The sequence below is a fragment of the Micropterus dolomieu genome, linkage group LG09 (genome assembly GCF_021292245.1).
Source record: "Micropterus dolomieu isolate WLL.071019.BEF.003 ecotype Adirondacks linkage group LG09, ASM2129224v1, whole genome shotgun sequence".
Lineage (NCBI taxonomy): Eukaryota > Metazoa > Chordata > Actinopteri > Centrarchiformes > Centrarchidae > Micropterus > Micropterus dolomieu.
This window is the reverse complement of record NC_060158.1, coordinates 498707-516656: the sequence shown is the minus strand read 5'-3', so window position 1 is coordinate 516656 and position 17950 is coordinate 498707. Positions and strand designations below refer to the sequence as shown.

The 17950-nt window shown below is 39.8% G+C and overlaps 1 protein-coding gene across 1 annotated transcript; it reads right to left on the bottom strand.

The window, feature by feature from the left end:
• Positions 1–4882: 4882 nt before the first annotated feature.
• On the bottom strand, positions 4883–11726 carry LOC123975998 (DEP domain-containing mTOR-interacting protein-like). Its single transcript, XM_046057772.1, has 5 exons — positions 11528–11726; positions 9613–9774; positions 9096–9166; positions 8036–8140; positions 4883–7674 (listed from the first exon to the last, which is right to left on the bottom strand). The coding sequence occupies exons 1-5, from the start codon at positions 11544–11546 to the stop codon at positions 7546–7548; spliced, it is 486 nt and encodes a 161-aa protein (XP_045913728.1). The 5' UTR covers positions 11547–11726; the 3' UTR covers positions 4883–7545.
• Between the last annotated feature and the right edge of the window lie 6224 nt (positions 11727–17950).

The following is a 17950-nucleotide window of genomic DNA, read 5'->3' as shown; positions in this document are numbered from 1 at the left end:
CTGGAAGACTACAAATTAACTGACTAAATTGGAAGATTCAAATGAACTCAGCTTCTGTTTCTGTTGAAAATATGACCCTTTTCACCAGCAGATTATCTCAGGTAGGTTTACACTCAAAACAAATGCCTTGATTGTGATTGAATAGAAAATAATGATGGCGTGAGATAGCTGCATGGAGCAGTATGAAAAACCTGAATAAAATGCAAGGATGGTGACCCATCTTTCTCTCATTCTAAGAACTGAATATCTCAAACTTTATCCTAAATCCTAAAATACATTTTCACCTAGCTTTGTAGCCTTTAAGTGTTCTGACATGAACCATTTTTTAAAAAGCTGACATGTATTGGGTTATATAAGACATCTAAAAGAGTGTTTATTTCTTATTTCTTTAGTACTGAAGGTAGGATGGGGCATCCTGCCAAAAGGAGATACCGCTCCACTGAATTCAGTTAAATTCACAACACTTCATAAAGTCAGACAGATCCTTCCAAATGTTAAGGTGACCATAAATGTCTTATTCTCTCTTTCATCTTTACTGCATTTTGTAGGTTTTATGTTTGCTGTCAACACAGTGTGCAGCCTCTGCTTGAAGGAGTTTAGGTAGATATTTACGCATAGGTACAGTAGGTGTTTCTTGGTTTTACCAGTAGGAGACAGTACAATAAGTGATTAGTGGTCTCCTTAGCTTCACAAACTCTGGCAACAAGAGTCAAGAACTCTGCCGATTTTCCATTTACCTACCTTCTATATAGGAGGAACTATGTGTCAGGAACTATATCTCATATATAAAACATGTTTTTCTTAAAACAAAAAGTGAACAAGATACTGTATCCAATTCAACATGTTAACAGTCTGTCTCCGTTTGCGACTCCTTGGGTAATGTTTCAACAATCTGTTGATCTGAAACATGATTCTTAGTGATCTTATGTTTTGTTATGTCTCGGTGCACATCGATGAGTTGAATCTTCCATGGTTTTGCAGCACAGAATTATCAAAACAATTTTAAAAATGTAGCTATTTTCTGTCTTACTCAGAGTCAGATGAGATGATAAATATCCGTTTAATCTCTGTGTGTCCGGTAAAGAGAGAGTTTCCTGATACGCTTGGCAAATAGTTTAGCACATAGACCGAATATAAGGATAAACTGTTCACCCATCTCTGTCAAAACTCTTAAAAAGTACGACACAAAGCTGTCAGTTTGTTATTTATTCAGGCAAAAATACAGACATACCGCAAATGATTTTGGTTTCATAACAACAGTTTTTCACCATCAGTGATGTTTTTGTTCCCAAACTAACTTTGATATTATTTGGCTATTTGGTGCTGTTCTTTTTAACATTGTGTCTTTTGGCTTTACCCCTTAGGGCATATTGAATGACAGCCATGTCTAAAAGGAAATATTACTTACATCTAAACATCAGACTCGATGTTGTATGTGATCAAAGAAGCAGAGAGTTTGGGCGGGTCAAAGGTTAACTGCATGCTTCATATTTAGTCAGATTCCTAACTGGAGGCTGTCCAGTGCGACCACAGTCTTGCTTAATTCATCTCAATTCAAGAGTATTTTTGTGGGCTCCTGTTTTTCCACATCAAGTTTGTTTCCTACTGGTTTTTTTGGGATTCAACACACTCACTGCAGCAACCACTTGTTTACATTTCATTTATCAAGCCGTCCACCACAATCAAAGCACAGCAAGACGATGTTGGCGTTGATGTTAGAACGACCAAAATCATTCTTGAAACACAGTTATGCAACTGCACCATTTCATCTCTGTTATCTCACGTTGTCAACACCACTGTCATGATTCAAGTGGCTAGAAGATTGAACGTCTTGTCAGCAATGTCTTGAATGTTAATTTTTTTTCTGGGATACATTTTCTGCAGGCGGCTTGCTTTCTTTTTATTTTATTCACTTTTTGAACTTAGTTTAAACAGGGTGGTGTCTTGAAATAAAATGTTTGATTAATTCCTAACCAAAATGGCAACATAGTTCACCTTTCTGACTGACACATCACATCATTACCCACCATGACCACAGAAAAAAAGAGCCACAAGTCAAAGATATTCTGTGTAAGAATCATCACAGTCTTTAGTTGCAACTGATTTGCATGATGATCCATGTCTCAGCTGTGTCAAGGCTTAAAAACCCTCTTTTAACCTTCCCCCGTCCGTTCATTTGCATTTTCTCTTCATTATAACAGTGAATTTAATAAGTTAAATCAATAATAGATCAAAGCTTTGACCTTCCTAGAAACCACAAGAAGAATCCTGATAGTTTCCATAAGATTAAAAAAACATTAGAAATTATTACAGCTCATTAGGTCCATCACATAATGGTTTGTAGTAAGTTTCTGGATTTATCTAATTTCATCATGAGCTGCATTTGTTATACAGGTCTGCAACACCTTATAGTGGTTTCCATTTAAAGCTGAATATACAAGCTGTTTGTTATTGTTTTTTTCCCCTTATAACATAAACTGGTTTCTTGATTTTTATGTTTTGTCATGGTTTCTAATCATTTCCATCATTTGTTGCAGTGGTGTCCAGTGTAGTCAGTGAAAGATAGCTAATGGCAGCTTTATCTTATGGTTTCCTTCACAGTGTGCGATGGCTTGCACTGGTTTCTGTGGTGTTTCTAAAGGTTTATGACGGCATGTCATACATAACACTGTAGTCTATGAAGGCTTCTACTGCTGTGTATAATAGTGTCTCATGGTGTGTGATGGTTTCTTATGGCTTCTATTGTTAGATGTTATGGTTATTAATACTCTAGCTTCTAGTGATTTCCATAGCTGTGTGTAATGGTGTCTTTTGCACTGCCTTAATGAAATTCATGCCACATATTCCTCTGTTTGGTTTCCATAAAAGCCTGCATGTATACATTGGGGACAGGAGATCTGCAACATAGCAAGAAAATCCTCATTACATTGTTGCACAGGCTAATGGTGAGCTTTTCCACAGTTGGTCTACTTCTCTGTTTTTGTTGAATGCGTCTCAACAAGAACAGAGCCAAAAGCCACTCGCCTGGAATTCTCTAATATCCCCTGGAATTTTCAGGAACGCCGTCCTGTCCTAGTTATTATCACAGCGAGGAGAGCAGAGGATGTGCTCATGACAGAAGCACTGGAGAAAGTGTGAGCTGGGATTAGTGAGGAGTAAAACCTCCCCCAGCGACTACTGTTGATCAGCTCATGAAGCTAAACTGAAGAGAAGTATTACAGCCTGATTGTGAAACACTACACACTGCACTATAACCCCTCATCCTTCGGCTCCCGCAATTTATGTTCTTAAACCTTCATAATGACCCGGTGTCTCTGTGAACTTTGACCTTTTTTATGAACTTGGTTTAAACCGTCAATCACAGGGAGGATTCCCTGTGTTGACAAGAAAGAATGTAAGTAATGTCAGTTCCTTCTCTGGAAGTATTTCATAGATGGAAAGTTGCAGGAGAAAGCCAGTTTCAGCAGTACAGCACCTACCCAAAGATTTAACAATAAAAAAATCATATCAATTAATATTTTTATGTCCTCATTTCACAAAACAAACATCCATTGATATCAACTCTTGCAGCCTTTCTTTCTACCTTTTACCTTCTGCTGGTGTTGTGTGTCACTGTGGCACATCACTCTGTAAATTAACAATAAAGGCTGGTGTAATAAATATTTTTATAACAATGAATCAAATGAATCACATGGGTACGAACTGTGTTGCTCGTGGTGATGAACCTACAGATATTTATTATCAGACTCAGTTCCTCTCAGCAATATGGAGCGTTTTCAGTATGTTTCAGCTCATTGTCTGCAGTTATACTGTTTTAGTTAACTGCATCCAAGAACTTAAACGGTTATAGGATGTCAACGTTGTGTTTACAGCTTGCTTCTGCCGCACCCAATTGGCTAAAACTCAGTTAATGTAGGTTGAAAGCCCTTGCAAGTGGGATCTGGCCCAGGAACAGTGAAAATGAAGTGCAACACATAGATGCACCTAGTTTCACCAGGATTGCCTCATTTTTCTGAAAACTAAAACTTAATTCATTAGAATAATTTAAGAAATGCTATAATCTAATATTATTTGTACACATATGGCCTTTAAATTTTATTAAACTCTCTAGACTGTCTAGACAGATGCAAAAAAAACAAACAGAGATAGAATAAGATGGGGGAGAAGTACCACTTTCATCTTGCACTTAGAATGATTACAGCAGAGATGTGAAAATGCTGGACGGCGCCAGTCTTATTGTAAAACACACACGTGCTGCCACCACCTGGTAAACCTGAAAACTGCCTTCAAACTGCGGTCAATATTTCAAAACTTGAATGAGAAGCAGCTACATCTTCTGCCTCCAGAAGTTTATGATTTTGAACATCACAAATGACCTTTTGACAGACAATTTGTGTGTTTGTCACAAACTGAGTGATAACTGTTTATTGTCTGGGAGATTTCTTGGTGGGCTCAAGTTCAAGTGACATGTGAGGTATCGCTAACGCTCGGGGTCATTAGCAGACCACACAAGTGTCTGTTCACTGACCTCCCAGCTCTAGTTCTTTGCCCCTGTCTCACTTATTGTCAGGGTGACGACAGCTGGACTGATAAGGGAGAGACTGTGGCTCAGGCATCAGGCTAGCTGTTCTATGGGGATCTTTTATGTTTACAAGAATTTACTGGCTCAACAGATTACAATGCAAATCAGTGATACTATTAGACTTCACCTGGACGTAGGTAATGAATCATAATGTAAACATCAGGCAGATTGGCTGTTCTGGTTTAGGCCAGTTAAAGAAAAACCTATAGACACTAGGGGGAAAGACAGAAAGATAAATTAGTGACCAAAAGATGGTTTCGTCAGATTTGGTGTTGGCATTGCATGTGTTCACACGTTTGATCCCGGCATTGAATCTCGTTTAATAAACAATATGTAAGACATCATGAGTTTCCTGAGACCTTCTTCTGAGACAAGAGAAAAGACTGCTGGCTCAATTTATAACATTAATCACCTGGAGGATTTCCTGAATCGACAAAAAAATATGTTAGTCAGTTAATCAATCAATGAAGGCTTTGTCACACGAAGTAGTTTTACAATCAAAATCAAACAAATTCAAGCAATTACAGGTAAAGAAATGAAAAAAAGAAGATTTGACATAAAGCAAGCAATTAAAAGCATAATTCATGAGAATAGTATGTATAAAATAAGGTATTCTAAATATTGATAAGCCTTTAATGTGCTTAATTTCTGCTTGTAATTGTGTATTGCACAAGTGAGACCTATTTTAATAAGGATATTTAGTTTTTTAATAAAAATCCTCAGCACCCAGTATCCAACCATGATTAGACTAACTGCCTCTATGGAAACCACCATTAAATATGCAAGAGGAACCAAGAGACTCACTGAGTCTACAGAATCACCCTGCAGAGAGCAAACTGCTGCCTGCTGAGAGATGTTTCGCCTTTTGTCAGATTTGGAGTCGACTACACACACACACACACACACACACACACACACACAGTAAAAACAGATACAGTACAAAGGTATAAAAAGATAAAGGAACAAGACAGACTACAAAACAAAGCACTTCAGTTAAAGTCTGCTTCCTCTCAAGTTGTTGATCTACCTCACACGATCTTCACACTCCTCACTCCCTTTCTGGCAGTCAGACGTCGCAGGAAGTGGATGGAAAAGTAAACACAGCCGGAGGGGGTACGTGGTTCGAGGCGTGCGCATGTGTGTGCAGGAGTGTGTAAACGCTACTTTTATACGTGCAGGTAATGGGTTTGTCCCAATGTAGGAAACACTAACTGTAATGTCAACAGCATGATAACTACCAGGGTCAGTTTGTAAGACAACACAATGCAGGTGTGTCTCTAAACACCCTCAAATAAGCACTTTCTTACAAAGTCTTTGTCCATGATCCTTTAGAATATGGAGGTCATCCAGTTCATGAGAGGGTTTTCTGGTTTCAGTCGGAAACATCTGATGCCGAGCAGATTTTTATTTAGGGAAAGAAAAATCTGTTCTCACAAAAATCAACAAGTTTCATGTTTAGAATAAAGCTTGTTTTGAATAAATAAAAGAAGTAGTTAGAAATTAGTGCTACAGAAACTCATACTTCATTAATGGAAAATCTAAGCGAAAAAAATACCAGTGATCTATCCGCAGGTGGAGGGACAGCTGATCTGCGAGCCAAACGTTTGGGCAGATTTGCTGTCTGGGTGGAGCTCAGGTGAGATGAGCAAGAGAGCGACCACCATTGCTGGCTGTGATAGGCTGACACTCCTGTCAATTAGGCAAAACCCCCCTCGAACACACACATCTTTAAACCTCTAAGGGAGTAAGAGCATTTTCTTTCCCATTCACTCGATCACTCGGACATCAGAGGAACACTTCTGCATCAAGCCACCAGTACCAATGGAGTGTCATGTGGGAAGTTTGGCACAGTGGCTTAAAGTCAAATCTGTAAATCACATGATGCCACCTTTTCCCCCGCCCTAAGGCCAGTAGTGACACTTGAGTGTTGTTGTTTTTTCCTTTTGAGTGAATGAGGTTTGCTGGGTGGGTTTTTGGGTCACTCTCTCCCTTGTGCTCACTCTCTCTGTTTCCCTTCAATTAAAATCTGTGAGCGTTACTTCACACCCTGCTGGTTTGGCACTTCCACTCTCTTGCCTGCAATCTGCACACCTGACCCATATCCTGCCATTCAGCTCCTCCTCATAAGCACTGACTTAGCAGCCAGTCTCTACCAGAATTGTAGAGTTATAAAAAGTAGGCCTTGTGTCAACATCCAACATTGTACCTGCTTGAGAATTAAAACTACAGCCTGTTTGCTCTGTTCTCAGCCTGCTCACTAGCCTCTGCCTCCGTGTTCAGACCTACCTCCTACTGGATACTCTGCTCAACCTGCCAGTAAGCCACTCTGTCATACACCACGAGGTCTACAAGCATTTCCCTCTCTGGCCTGCTAAACTCCAACCACACCACTCTGCCTCTACGCCCTCTCCAGGATTTCCTCCTTGCAATTCTGTGAATATTTATATAAGAAATATTTCCTGACCATTAGCATGGAAAAACATCTTAGACTAATCACAATTTGAACATCTGATTCAATACATATATTATACCAACAATTTACTTATGTATGTCAGCTGGGATCATCCAGTGAAAGATAATGCTGATTTGTTATTGGGCACGAAAGTGGAAAGCTTTTTGATGCAGTGACTTGGCAGCTTCAGACTCATTAGCCATCATGTTTGGATATTTAGTCCAGTGTTTAGCTCAGTTTACATTAAGAAGGCTGCTTTCTTCAACACAAGTGTTGATCTAAAACTTAAATCTTCAGCCAACCAATCTGAAAACAAATGCCCTCCGTCAACAAAAACATGTGTAATTCCTACCAAGGTTATGTCCTGTTTCATTATGTGTCCATGCAGTCCTTTTTAAAGAAGACCTCAGACAGGACACATGTGTTAGTAACGGTTTCATAAAACCCAGAACACCGTTCATGGCATTCTCAGCTTCTACTGTACTGTCCCTCCATCAGTTTCTTTCATTCCTCAGTGGTCAGTCTCCTCCATCACCTCCATCACCACAGTTCTGGGTCCTGTTAGGATCAGGTGGCTGACAGTCCGGTAGTCCAGATTGAGAACATTCAGCCCGTTGACAGAAACCACAAACTGACAAACCTGTAGGTAAAGAAGAGAGGTGAGAAGAAAAATGAATGAGGGAGTCAAAGACAAATTCACTGGTAGACATCCATGATTGCACTGAGTTCGATTTACAGGAGCTTTAAAAGGAAATATCTAGAACTTACAGTCGATGTATGAGGTCCACTGAGTCATGTTGCACTTTCTACTCCCAAATTATTCAGAAAAACTCAACAAATCAATCACTGATATTCTGAAGTTTCTCTACTGGCCACTAGATGTCACATCCAAACCTTCTATTGAAATGAATGGAAACACCCCCAACTTATGCATTTCCACTCCTTTTAAATACATCAAGGGAACAACCATCTCCGCTAACTACATTTCCCGTGATGCCTACCTTCATCCCAGCAGCATCAGCTGGGCCGCAGGGCTCCACAGCCTGGATGTGACACGGCCTGTTTCCTCTCACCACAAACCCCCAGCCCACTGCATCGCCAACAATCTGGAAACACACGGAGAGGTCAGACAGACGTTCATCTGCAGAAAACAAGCCATGAGAAACCTTCCTTACTGACTCCAGCAGGAAAATCATTTGCAATAGTTGTGAAATGCATGCAGAACAAGTCTGGAAAAGAAAAAGATGTGAACAAGCTGTTGTTTAGTGGTGCAATTGTTAATAAGGTTAATATTGTATTTTACTCCACTACACATGTCTGACAGCTTTTGTTACTTTTCAGATTACAATTTAAATTTTAATTACAATCCCCTTCCTGTACAGTGTAAAACAGGTATTTCCAAATTTGGTGATTTTGAATGTTTATGATAAACATTACCTGGTTTTATTTAAACTAGACTAAAAAAAAAAAAAAAAAGGCACAGATAAATAAAATGCATTATTGTTATTTAAAAAACTGATGGATGGTGTGTTCTTTTATGGGGTGAGAAAATCCTCCTCCTTTTCAAGCTAAATACACTCCCCTTCAGCTGAAAAATGCATCGTCGCAAAGCTGAAAACAGGGCTGTTTTTCTGAGCTCATGAAAAGTTCACTTTTTAGAGATCCGTGGTTCTCACAGGACAGCGATGGCGCAAATACGATGACCTTATTTAGACTATGATGCTTTGCTTTAGAACTTAACCTTAAACATCTACAGCAGAAAAATGCAACAACAATATTAATCCAGAAACATCAGCTATAATAGTGAAACACTGACAGGAACATTTTACTGAGCTATGAGTACTTTTGATATTGCGGACAATAATTATTTTAACATAAGCAAGGTTTTGACTTGTAGTGGTATTTTAACAGTGTGGTATCTGAATACTTCTTCCACCATTGTGCTGTTAAATAATAGATGGAGACAATACTTCTTTTTGTTCTTGAGAAGCGCTTACAGTCTCTCACCCGTTCTCAGCTTAAAGAAACAAGCTTTTAAAAGAGGTTAAATTATTGACATACTGTAAATGTTTTCTTGATGTAGGGTCCTCCTGGCCTTTGCAGCTCCTCCGTGCTCACTGGTCTCTTCAAGACTGAAAATGAAACAAGTAAAAATAAACACATAATTTCACTTTACCACCCGCTACCAACAACAGTTTAACCCCTGTGTGTCGCATATGATATGTTTCCATTGCAAATTTAGATATTAACCATTTCCAACCTTAAACTCAATCTCCATATGTAACAAATGCTAAATTTATGTTAAGATTTAAAACCACAGACAAATTAGAAAGTCACCGTCAGTCTTTGTTGTAGCATCGCAACACCATTGCACACATTTCAAATTATTGACAGCTCTCCTCTTTATCAACATCAATGTCTTTGTATGTTACTTTTAAACCTGTCAGCTGTACCAGAAATACCTAAACAACTGTCCTAACTTTGAATACTCAAAGGCTTTTTGGTTTAATCAAAATGTGAACAGAAAGATGATTTCTTAAATAGCTCCTCCAACCTGTACAGGTGTTTGTTGTTTTACCTGATTTGGGGTTGGAGAGCACCCGGGAGCAGGATGAGTTGCTGATTATGCCGACATCTCTCCTGCTGTATCTGCTGCCTTCACTGTTGCTCCTCAGCCGGGCTCCTCCCTGACCTCCACATCCTCCTCTTGCAACCGCCTTCACCTCCTTCGAAGGGCCCACTGATTGCGAGAAAGGAAATCATTTTGCCTTCTGAAGTGATCAGGAGAGCTCCGTGACAATAATCAGAATCAAAACTGAACCGGTTTTGTGTTTAACTTCCTCAGTTCAGCTTCCAACCATTCTGATTCTGTTCAAACATACCTTGATAACAGCTGACGCTCCGTTAAATTGCAGAGATAAGAAAGACAAACAGGTCACGGTGTTGGCTTGAGGGGCGGATCAATGCCCTTGTTAAAGACCCTTTGCTCCATTTTTACTGTGTTTTGTTGGTTTCTTGGTGGATCAGTTTTTGCTCTGACTCAGTGTGAAATTTGTTATTTTTGCTTTGTATATTTATGTTGTTGTTGGTGCCTTTTTTAGTTTTTTGCTTTGCATCACCCTTTTTTAAAATTCTGGACACTGTGGTGTTGTCAAATGAAGAACAACTCCACCCTTCAATTTCTCAAAGCTGGTATCTGTGGAAAGATGCAGGACAGAAGCAGCACTTCGGAGTGAATCTGGTACTCGGTTATTGTAACACATTAGCTAGGATAGCAAAATTGTGTATAGAACATATCTAAAAAGGAAAAAAAGAAACATATATTGTGGACATGTTCACACTAAACAGATCTGCCAGTCTGATGTGTACCAATGTAATCTCACTGTCACCAATTCAAATCTGATTGTGGATTTTTTTGCATGTCATCATCTGTTTCCTCTCCACTCCTATTTACTGTGTTTCTCCGCTACATATAACCTACATGCAAAAAAAGTTGTGTTTTACTTTTTAAGTTAACAGTTAAAACCTTAGTTAAAGTCAGAGAAAGATAGATAGCATGCAAACCTGGACCTCCATTAGAGTTTCAGGCTTTGGGCCTATTCTACTTCTCAACCATCCACGTTTGAAGTCTGCAGGGTGTTTGATACTTCAATAATTGTGAGCAGAAAAAAAACAACATAAAGTTGGTATTTCTAAACTCAATTTCTTTAACATTAACCTCTCTGTGGTGGTTTCATATGCTTACGTAGCAAAGATTTACAGTTCTTTTACGATATGATGACACAGTGACTAATTGAAGACAACCTCATACACCCAGATAATAAAATGCTAGAAATAAAATGATAAAGTTGTTTGTTTACTGATTGATGAACAATGTTGTGCCCTTTGTCTCATAATAACAATAACACTTCCAGTCAGGATGTAGCCATGGTGACCAAAATCCTTTCTTGAAACTTGTGTCTAGTATGTGGCAGTTAAAATGACTAACTGGGCAAACTCTTTATTAACTTCTCACTCATTGTAAAAATATGCCGGAGCAGTGGTTTGTTCGGTCCACGCACATGCTGTCATGACATACTGCAGAATTTAACTATATTTAGTTTATATTTGAACCCACAAAAGTGATAAAACAAACAAAAGAAGAGATGTCCCCATGGGCTATGGGTCTAAGGCATATACCATATAACTACAGTGTCCCTGGTTGGAGCTGGTGATTGTGTTAAACGTATGATTTACCACAGTAATCTACCACAGTAACCTCTAAAGAGTGTTCTCAGCTAAAAACAAGACATCGTGAAACCAGGTACAGATGAAAAACAACCCAGTTCAATGATATGGTAAAAATTGTCTTGGAGCATAATGCAGTTTCATCTATTATTTAAGTATTTATTGAGGGCGCAAAGGCTCAGACCCCTGACTTCTCTATGATATTATTTGTTTCTGGGGAACCTGACTATTCCAGTGCTCAGGACGTACAATGAAGCAGTTCTTACCGGCTGTACGAGGTCCCATGTCTCTTCAGTCGTTTATCCTATCGTCCAGAGAAGAAAGCTTCTGAGGATGAATCCAGAGGAGGAAGACCTTTAACTGCTCATGTAAACTTACAAAAATACAGATGGACGCATGGACTCAGACAGACCAGTCTGTAACAGCTCTCTGGCCTTAAATGGGTTTCTGCACAAGCAGGATGACAGCTCCCAAAGTTTTCTAAATCAGCTGGTCAGTTTAGTCCCTCTGTGTTTACAGATCTGAAAGCGAGGTAGTCATCCCGTTCGAGAAAAAAAGGTATGCGCGTGAGCTAAATATTAAACCTGTGAACAAACAAACTCACCCTCAGCAGGAGGGAGGAGCAGAGAAGTAGAATTTTCCCTCTTCGCAACAGTAAAGTAACATTAACGATACACTATAATTTCTTTTTCACTTTTCAAAAAACAATTTAATATTTTTTAGTACATTGTACATCATCATCAAAAAATGTACTTTTAAAATTAAAAAATAATAGCTATTTTTTCCACTGTCTAACCTGAAGATGCTGCACAAACTTTTCTTATAGAAAGAATCATTTGTAGGATGTAATGTTTAGCAGTGGTTTACTGTGCAGAAAAGAACAAAAATATCATGCAATTACAAAAAGAGCCTTTCCAATTCATTGCTTTATAGCAAAAAATCTTTTAAATTTTATACACATACAGATTTAAAATACAGATTAAGGTGCAAGACCTTTAGCATCAAAACAAAAGATAGAACTGAATTTATAAGATATCTTGTAAAACATTCAACCTGCACAAAATGGTACATAATAAAGAATAAAAATCAGGTCTATTATAATTGTGGAGGGTTTGAGAAGGAGATTTAATTACAAAGATTACATGTATTTAATGTGTATTCGTGTATTCCCCTAGAGGCCTGACGGACAAGCTGGTTTGACTCCACAATCTAACTTGTAAAAATTATTTCCTCAGCTCCTGTTAAGTAAGTGTTTGAGGATGTGTGGTTTCTACTTTTCATAACTGCAATAGTACTCCCTGTTCCCGGGAAGGCTGAATATCAATAATATCTGTGTTTAACCTTTTGCTCCATCTGTTGCTGCAGGCCACATTTTGTGATTCCTACTGATAAGAGGGTGGATTTCTCCATAAAATTCTTGCATTGAGCAACTTAAGAAAAAGCAAACAAAGTTGATCAGGTGGACATGAAGTCTCAATGATAGCTGTTGCTCATATACAGTATGTGCCAGAGCTTCAGCCTGGTTGCCATGCAGACTGTAGGAGGCTGCAGCTGGAGAGCAAAAGGAAACACAAAGATCATTTCTGCTCTGGTGGACGGAGGAGAATCAGGACAAAGGCAAAAGCAGCGGAGATTTCCATGAGTCGATAGTGTGCAGAGAGACGAGCGCATACTTAGCTTTTAAAAACCTCATATATGTATGATCAATGTCCAGCTGGCATTTTCAAATGAGTAAAAAGAGCATTGTCTACAAATGCAACTCCAGGTCTATTTGTTCTTTCTTTTTTTTAAATGGATGTGGATATGGTGTGGACATACAGCGTTATAATGCAGAAGCATTACGTAATAAATGAATGGCTTTCTACAGCACTTGCTGTCCAACTAAAGATGTCTGAGCCTGTCAGCTGAGTCATTTGGACAACGTGGCCGAGAATGACAACAAAAAAGAAATATGCCGGCGTCGACATCAACAACAACAACATGTTGCAGACAGAGTAAACATGCTTCTGATAAATCCACATTCTGTTCTGTCTGCAGGAGGAAACATTCTTTAGATCAGAGCCGATCACTGATCAATCACAATGACCAGGAACAGCAATGTTGGCCGCTTGACTCATGACCAGGAACACAGTGTTCCTGGTCATGAGTCAAGCGGCCAACATTGCTTGTTAAACTGAAGATAACAACACAACAACAACAACAAGACATAAAAAATCAAAGAAAATCCAGGCTGTGTAACTAAGACTTAGTTACGAAATGTGTGAAACTTAGTTACTAAGTTATTAACATGAGGTTGGCTGTCATTTAATGTTCATTACATAATAAATATATGCTTTGTTCCTGACTGAAATATCTTCACATCTATTGGATGCATTAATATGACATTTTGCACATGCAATCTTAGTCATTGTGAGCATGTTAGCATGCTGACATTAACATTTATCTTAAAAAAACTCTCTGTCATCAATGGAACTGCTGTATGTTAATATTGTAGGTCTTAATATGAAAATGTATGCCAGGTTTATCCTGGCCAAACTGATCCCTGTGTTTGAGATTATCTTTATAAATAACATTGAAATCCTTCCCGTTACAAAATGTTTTTGTACCTACTAGTTATTTTAAATGTGAGAAAATATGGGTTCATGGTTTACAAATACCAAAATTATCCTTGACTCAGACTATGATCCTAAACCTGGCTCCTTTGTATATTTCAATGTTCACTCTATTTTATATTTAAGGACCAAATACTTTGGGTCTAATAAATGCAAACTTTAAAGTCAAAATTACAAGCTGTGAGTTTGAAAACGTGAAGCCAGATACTTTGAAATCCAAAATAATAGCCTACATTCAGCTGCAAATATGACCTAATGGACCGCTCGGTGGTGTAAGGGCTTGGTAGCTCGAAAATGCAGACAGGAGCTAAGTCATGTAGTGCCTTCTAAGTAATTGAAAGAATTTGAAAATCAATCCTGAACTAAGCTGGCACTCATGTTAAACTATATACATGTTAATGTTGTCGATCAATCCAACCCCATTGTCTGTTATCATTCTAAGAAACAGTGATCAATGTCAAGTTGCAATTTTGTCCTCCAAGTTTTGCACAACCCAATTTTTCTTCTTTCTGTTGTAGGAATAAGAACTTTTCATTGAACTGTGTTTATTTCAATTTCAATTGTTAGCATTCCTTGAAGCTCAGGAAGTATTGTTAAACTTCAGTGAGTCTTTATTTTATGGGCTTTTACGTTCTGTTTTTGTTATAATTGTATGTACTACACAGAAAATTTTTTTTGCATTCGCATGTTCATCCAAGGAACAGGGGTCCTTCAGGGGTTTATGGAGGGTTCTTATGAACAAGGTTACACAGCTTGATTCACTGGAAAATCATTTGATGTTTTTTTTAGGACCCAATCTCCTCGAACGGATGTCTGTGCTTATCTATTATGGGGTCTTTTAATGAGGAAATTTGGGTCCTGATCTGTCCAACCAACAGACTGCACTATCAACCAAAAACAAACTCTGCAGTCTCTTAACCTTTGCCACAGTGACCCCAGAGCTCCGAAGATCCCGCGATAAAAACACCAGCATGTCTGAATCACTTCATTGATTTGTTTTCTTGCCAAAGCAATTAACTAACAGTCAAGAGCAGCTATTGTAAACTGTACAAGTTTATAACAGTTCAGGGCTGGAGTGAGCTTCTGAGATGACGGTCATCCATTAACAAAATGTTTTACTCTCAGTGGTTGACATCATGTTCCGCATCTGGATATGAGTTGATTTTATTGCACTTTTTTCCCCTTCACATGTAACTCAGGTCTTGTGTTTTATTGTCAACAGCAATACAATCCTGCACAAACTACTATCCTATCTACAATCCTGTGCAACTATCCTGCATTACAAAGTACCAAAGCTCAGTGTTAGTGCAGGAAACAGTGTGATGATCACACAGGAGTGAAAAGGTTACGGTGTCAAAGAAATGTCAAGTGTCAGCAACATGATCTCCCACTGAGTTTGTTTAAATGTTTGACCAACCTAGATATACGACTCCAATTGATCCCCCCCCCCCACACACACATATAACAAAAACATAATAACTCCCTTGAATAATAAAGGGTCTGAAACTGTGGTATTGATACAGTTGACACATATTAGTGACCGGTTTCCATGTGACACATGGTGGGAATTAGCTGGTCTTTGAGTTTATTTGTTTCTACTTTACTAAACTCTACCCTTCCTCATTGCACCCTCAATGGAAATAACCTTGAGCAAAGCGTGTGAATGTGTGTGGAGCTGCCCTTTTATGAATAGGTTTTGAAAACTGCACAGTGTTCACAGTTTGTCTCTCTGTACCTCCTCTACAGCCATATTTCATGTTCCCAAGGCTCATTCATAGACATTTTCCATCCATCCACCAGATGCTCTCAGGCTTGCTGTAACAGCCAATGCTTTGACTCAGGGTCTATTCCATGTTTCTATCTTGTTCCCCTTCCCTAGTTGTTTGTTAGTGTGTGTGTGCGTGTGTTTTGGTCATGACTTCTCTCTGGGCACGTGGTGGAGCTACACACTGGTTACCCCCTGCTCACATAATCCTGGTTCATTATCACCAGATTATTCCTTAGCACATGTGGGAGAGTACCTCAGGCTATATTGTCCCCAGTGTTCTTTTGTGCAGCTTGTTTTTGATCACCTGTTGAGCTCTTAGTAATCCCCGTTGTTTTTCTTGTGCCTTAAAACTCCTGTGCCTCTGCCAGCTACTGCGACCGCCGCAGCCAACCAGTACAGGACAATGCCAACTCAATCCAGCCTGTCTCTCGGCTCTCGTCAGCCTCACCAGCCACCTCTTCACCAGCACGTTTGTCAACTTTTAAACCCCATCCACCTTCACACCTGTTCCCACTGCGCCTCATTTGCTCTGCAGTCACCTGGCCTTCCCTGTCCACCTCCCCGTCAGCCTCTCAGTTCATATACCGGCACAGTTTCGTTCATTCCCTGCCAGAGCATCAAAATTGCCAGGTAACTCATGCCTTTGCTTTCAGATCGTACACGCATCTGAGTTTGCCTTCTTACCTTCAGCCTGCGCACCTACAACTGCCTGTAAGCCTGATCTTTTAGTAAATCTCTGAAATTAGCCTGTCCGCCTCACCTGTCTGCATTTGGGTCCCTTTCATTTCTCCCTTACACTCACCAGCCGACAGCAGCATTTCACGTGCATTTTAGTCAAAAAGTCACTGCCGATGTATCTTTGCTATCATAAACTCAACAGCTTAATGATCTAATGCTGTTGTGTCTCATTGATTTCATTAATCACTAACCTCACAGGCTGTAGGACTGAGAACAGCACAGTCAATATACAGAGTGTTATTACACTAACGGCACATTTCTCAGAAATGGAGGATCCCACATTAAAACATAAAATCTGGATGCACAAACCGATATAATACTGCAGGTGTCTGCAAACGATGAACTTGAGATATAGTAAGACTTGTTATGTGCAGTTGCAGTGCTGAGTTTGTTCCAGCTATCCAGTACTATTTTAAAGTTGTCTAAACTGTGTGTGTTTGTCCTTTCCATCTCTATCTCTCCCCTCCTGTTCACTGTAACAGAGATAATGCTGCTCTCTGCTGGACAAAAAGGTTCGGACACATTTAAGTTTATTTTATTTATCTATTGTCTTTTTTTGTCCTCTTGTTCTCCAGTCAGTATTTCTTCAAGCTTGTCTCTTGTTAGTGTCTCCTCTCCTAATACATCTGAGCAAAGTATTACTAAGCGCTTTAGCTGGCACAAAAAAAGGGATGCTAGAAAGAAGCAAATGAGAAAGGGTTATAAATATTTTAAGAAAAACAATATCACTGGCGAAATATGAACAACTAGTCAGTATAAACGTACTGTGTTTCTCCCTTTTTCCCTTTTTCCAGGAGTTTGTCTGTGATGGATTTTAGGTGGGACAACACAAGGTGTTCAAAGGACTTCATAACCCGTCGCCCTGACCTCTGTGGTTATGAAGTTCTTTGAACGCCTTGTGTTGTCCCACCTAAAATCCATCACAGACCCTCTCCTGGACCCCCTGCAGTTCGCCTACAGAGCCAACAGGTCTGTAGATGATGCAGTAAACATGGCCCTTCACTTCATCCTCCAGCACCTGGACTCCTCAGGAACCTACGCCAGGATCCTGTTTGTGGATTTCAGCTCTGCTTTTAACACCATCATCCCGGCCCTGCTGCAGGACGAGCTCTCCCAGCTGAACGTGCCTGACTCCACCTGCAGGTGGATCACAGACTTCCTGACGGACAGGAAGCAGCACGTGAAGCTGGGAAAACATGTCTCTGACTCCAGGACCATCAGCACCGGTTCCCCTCAAGGCTGCGTTCTTCTCTCTGTACACCAACAGCTGCACCTCCAGTCACCAGTCTGTTAAGCTCCTGAAGTTTGCGGACGACACCACCCTCATTGGGCTCATCTCAGGTGGGGATGAGTCCGCCTACAGGTGGGAGATCTACCATCTGCTGACCTGGTGCAGCCAGATGTACTTCCTGCGGCAACTGAAGAAGTTCAGCCTGCCAAAGACAATGATGGTGCACTTCTACACCGCCATCATTGAGTCCATCCTCACCTCCTCCATCACCATCTGGTACGCTGCTGCCACTGCCAGGGACAAGGGCAGGCTGCAGCGTATCATTCGCTCTGCAGAGAAG

Bases quoted from the DNA above. Each gene is read 5' to 3' on its own strand.
- LOC123975998 (XM_046057772.1), bottom strand. The intron at 9,167-9,612 runs GTAAAACAACAA...TTTCATTTTCAG, and splicing joins GCTCTCCAACCCCAAATCAG to TCTTGAAGAGACCAGTGAGC. The intron at 8,141-9,095 runs GTATGTCAATAA...GTGTGTTTCCAG, and splicing joins ACATCAAGAAAACATTTACA to ATTGTTGGCGATGCAGTGGG.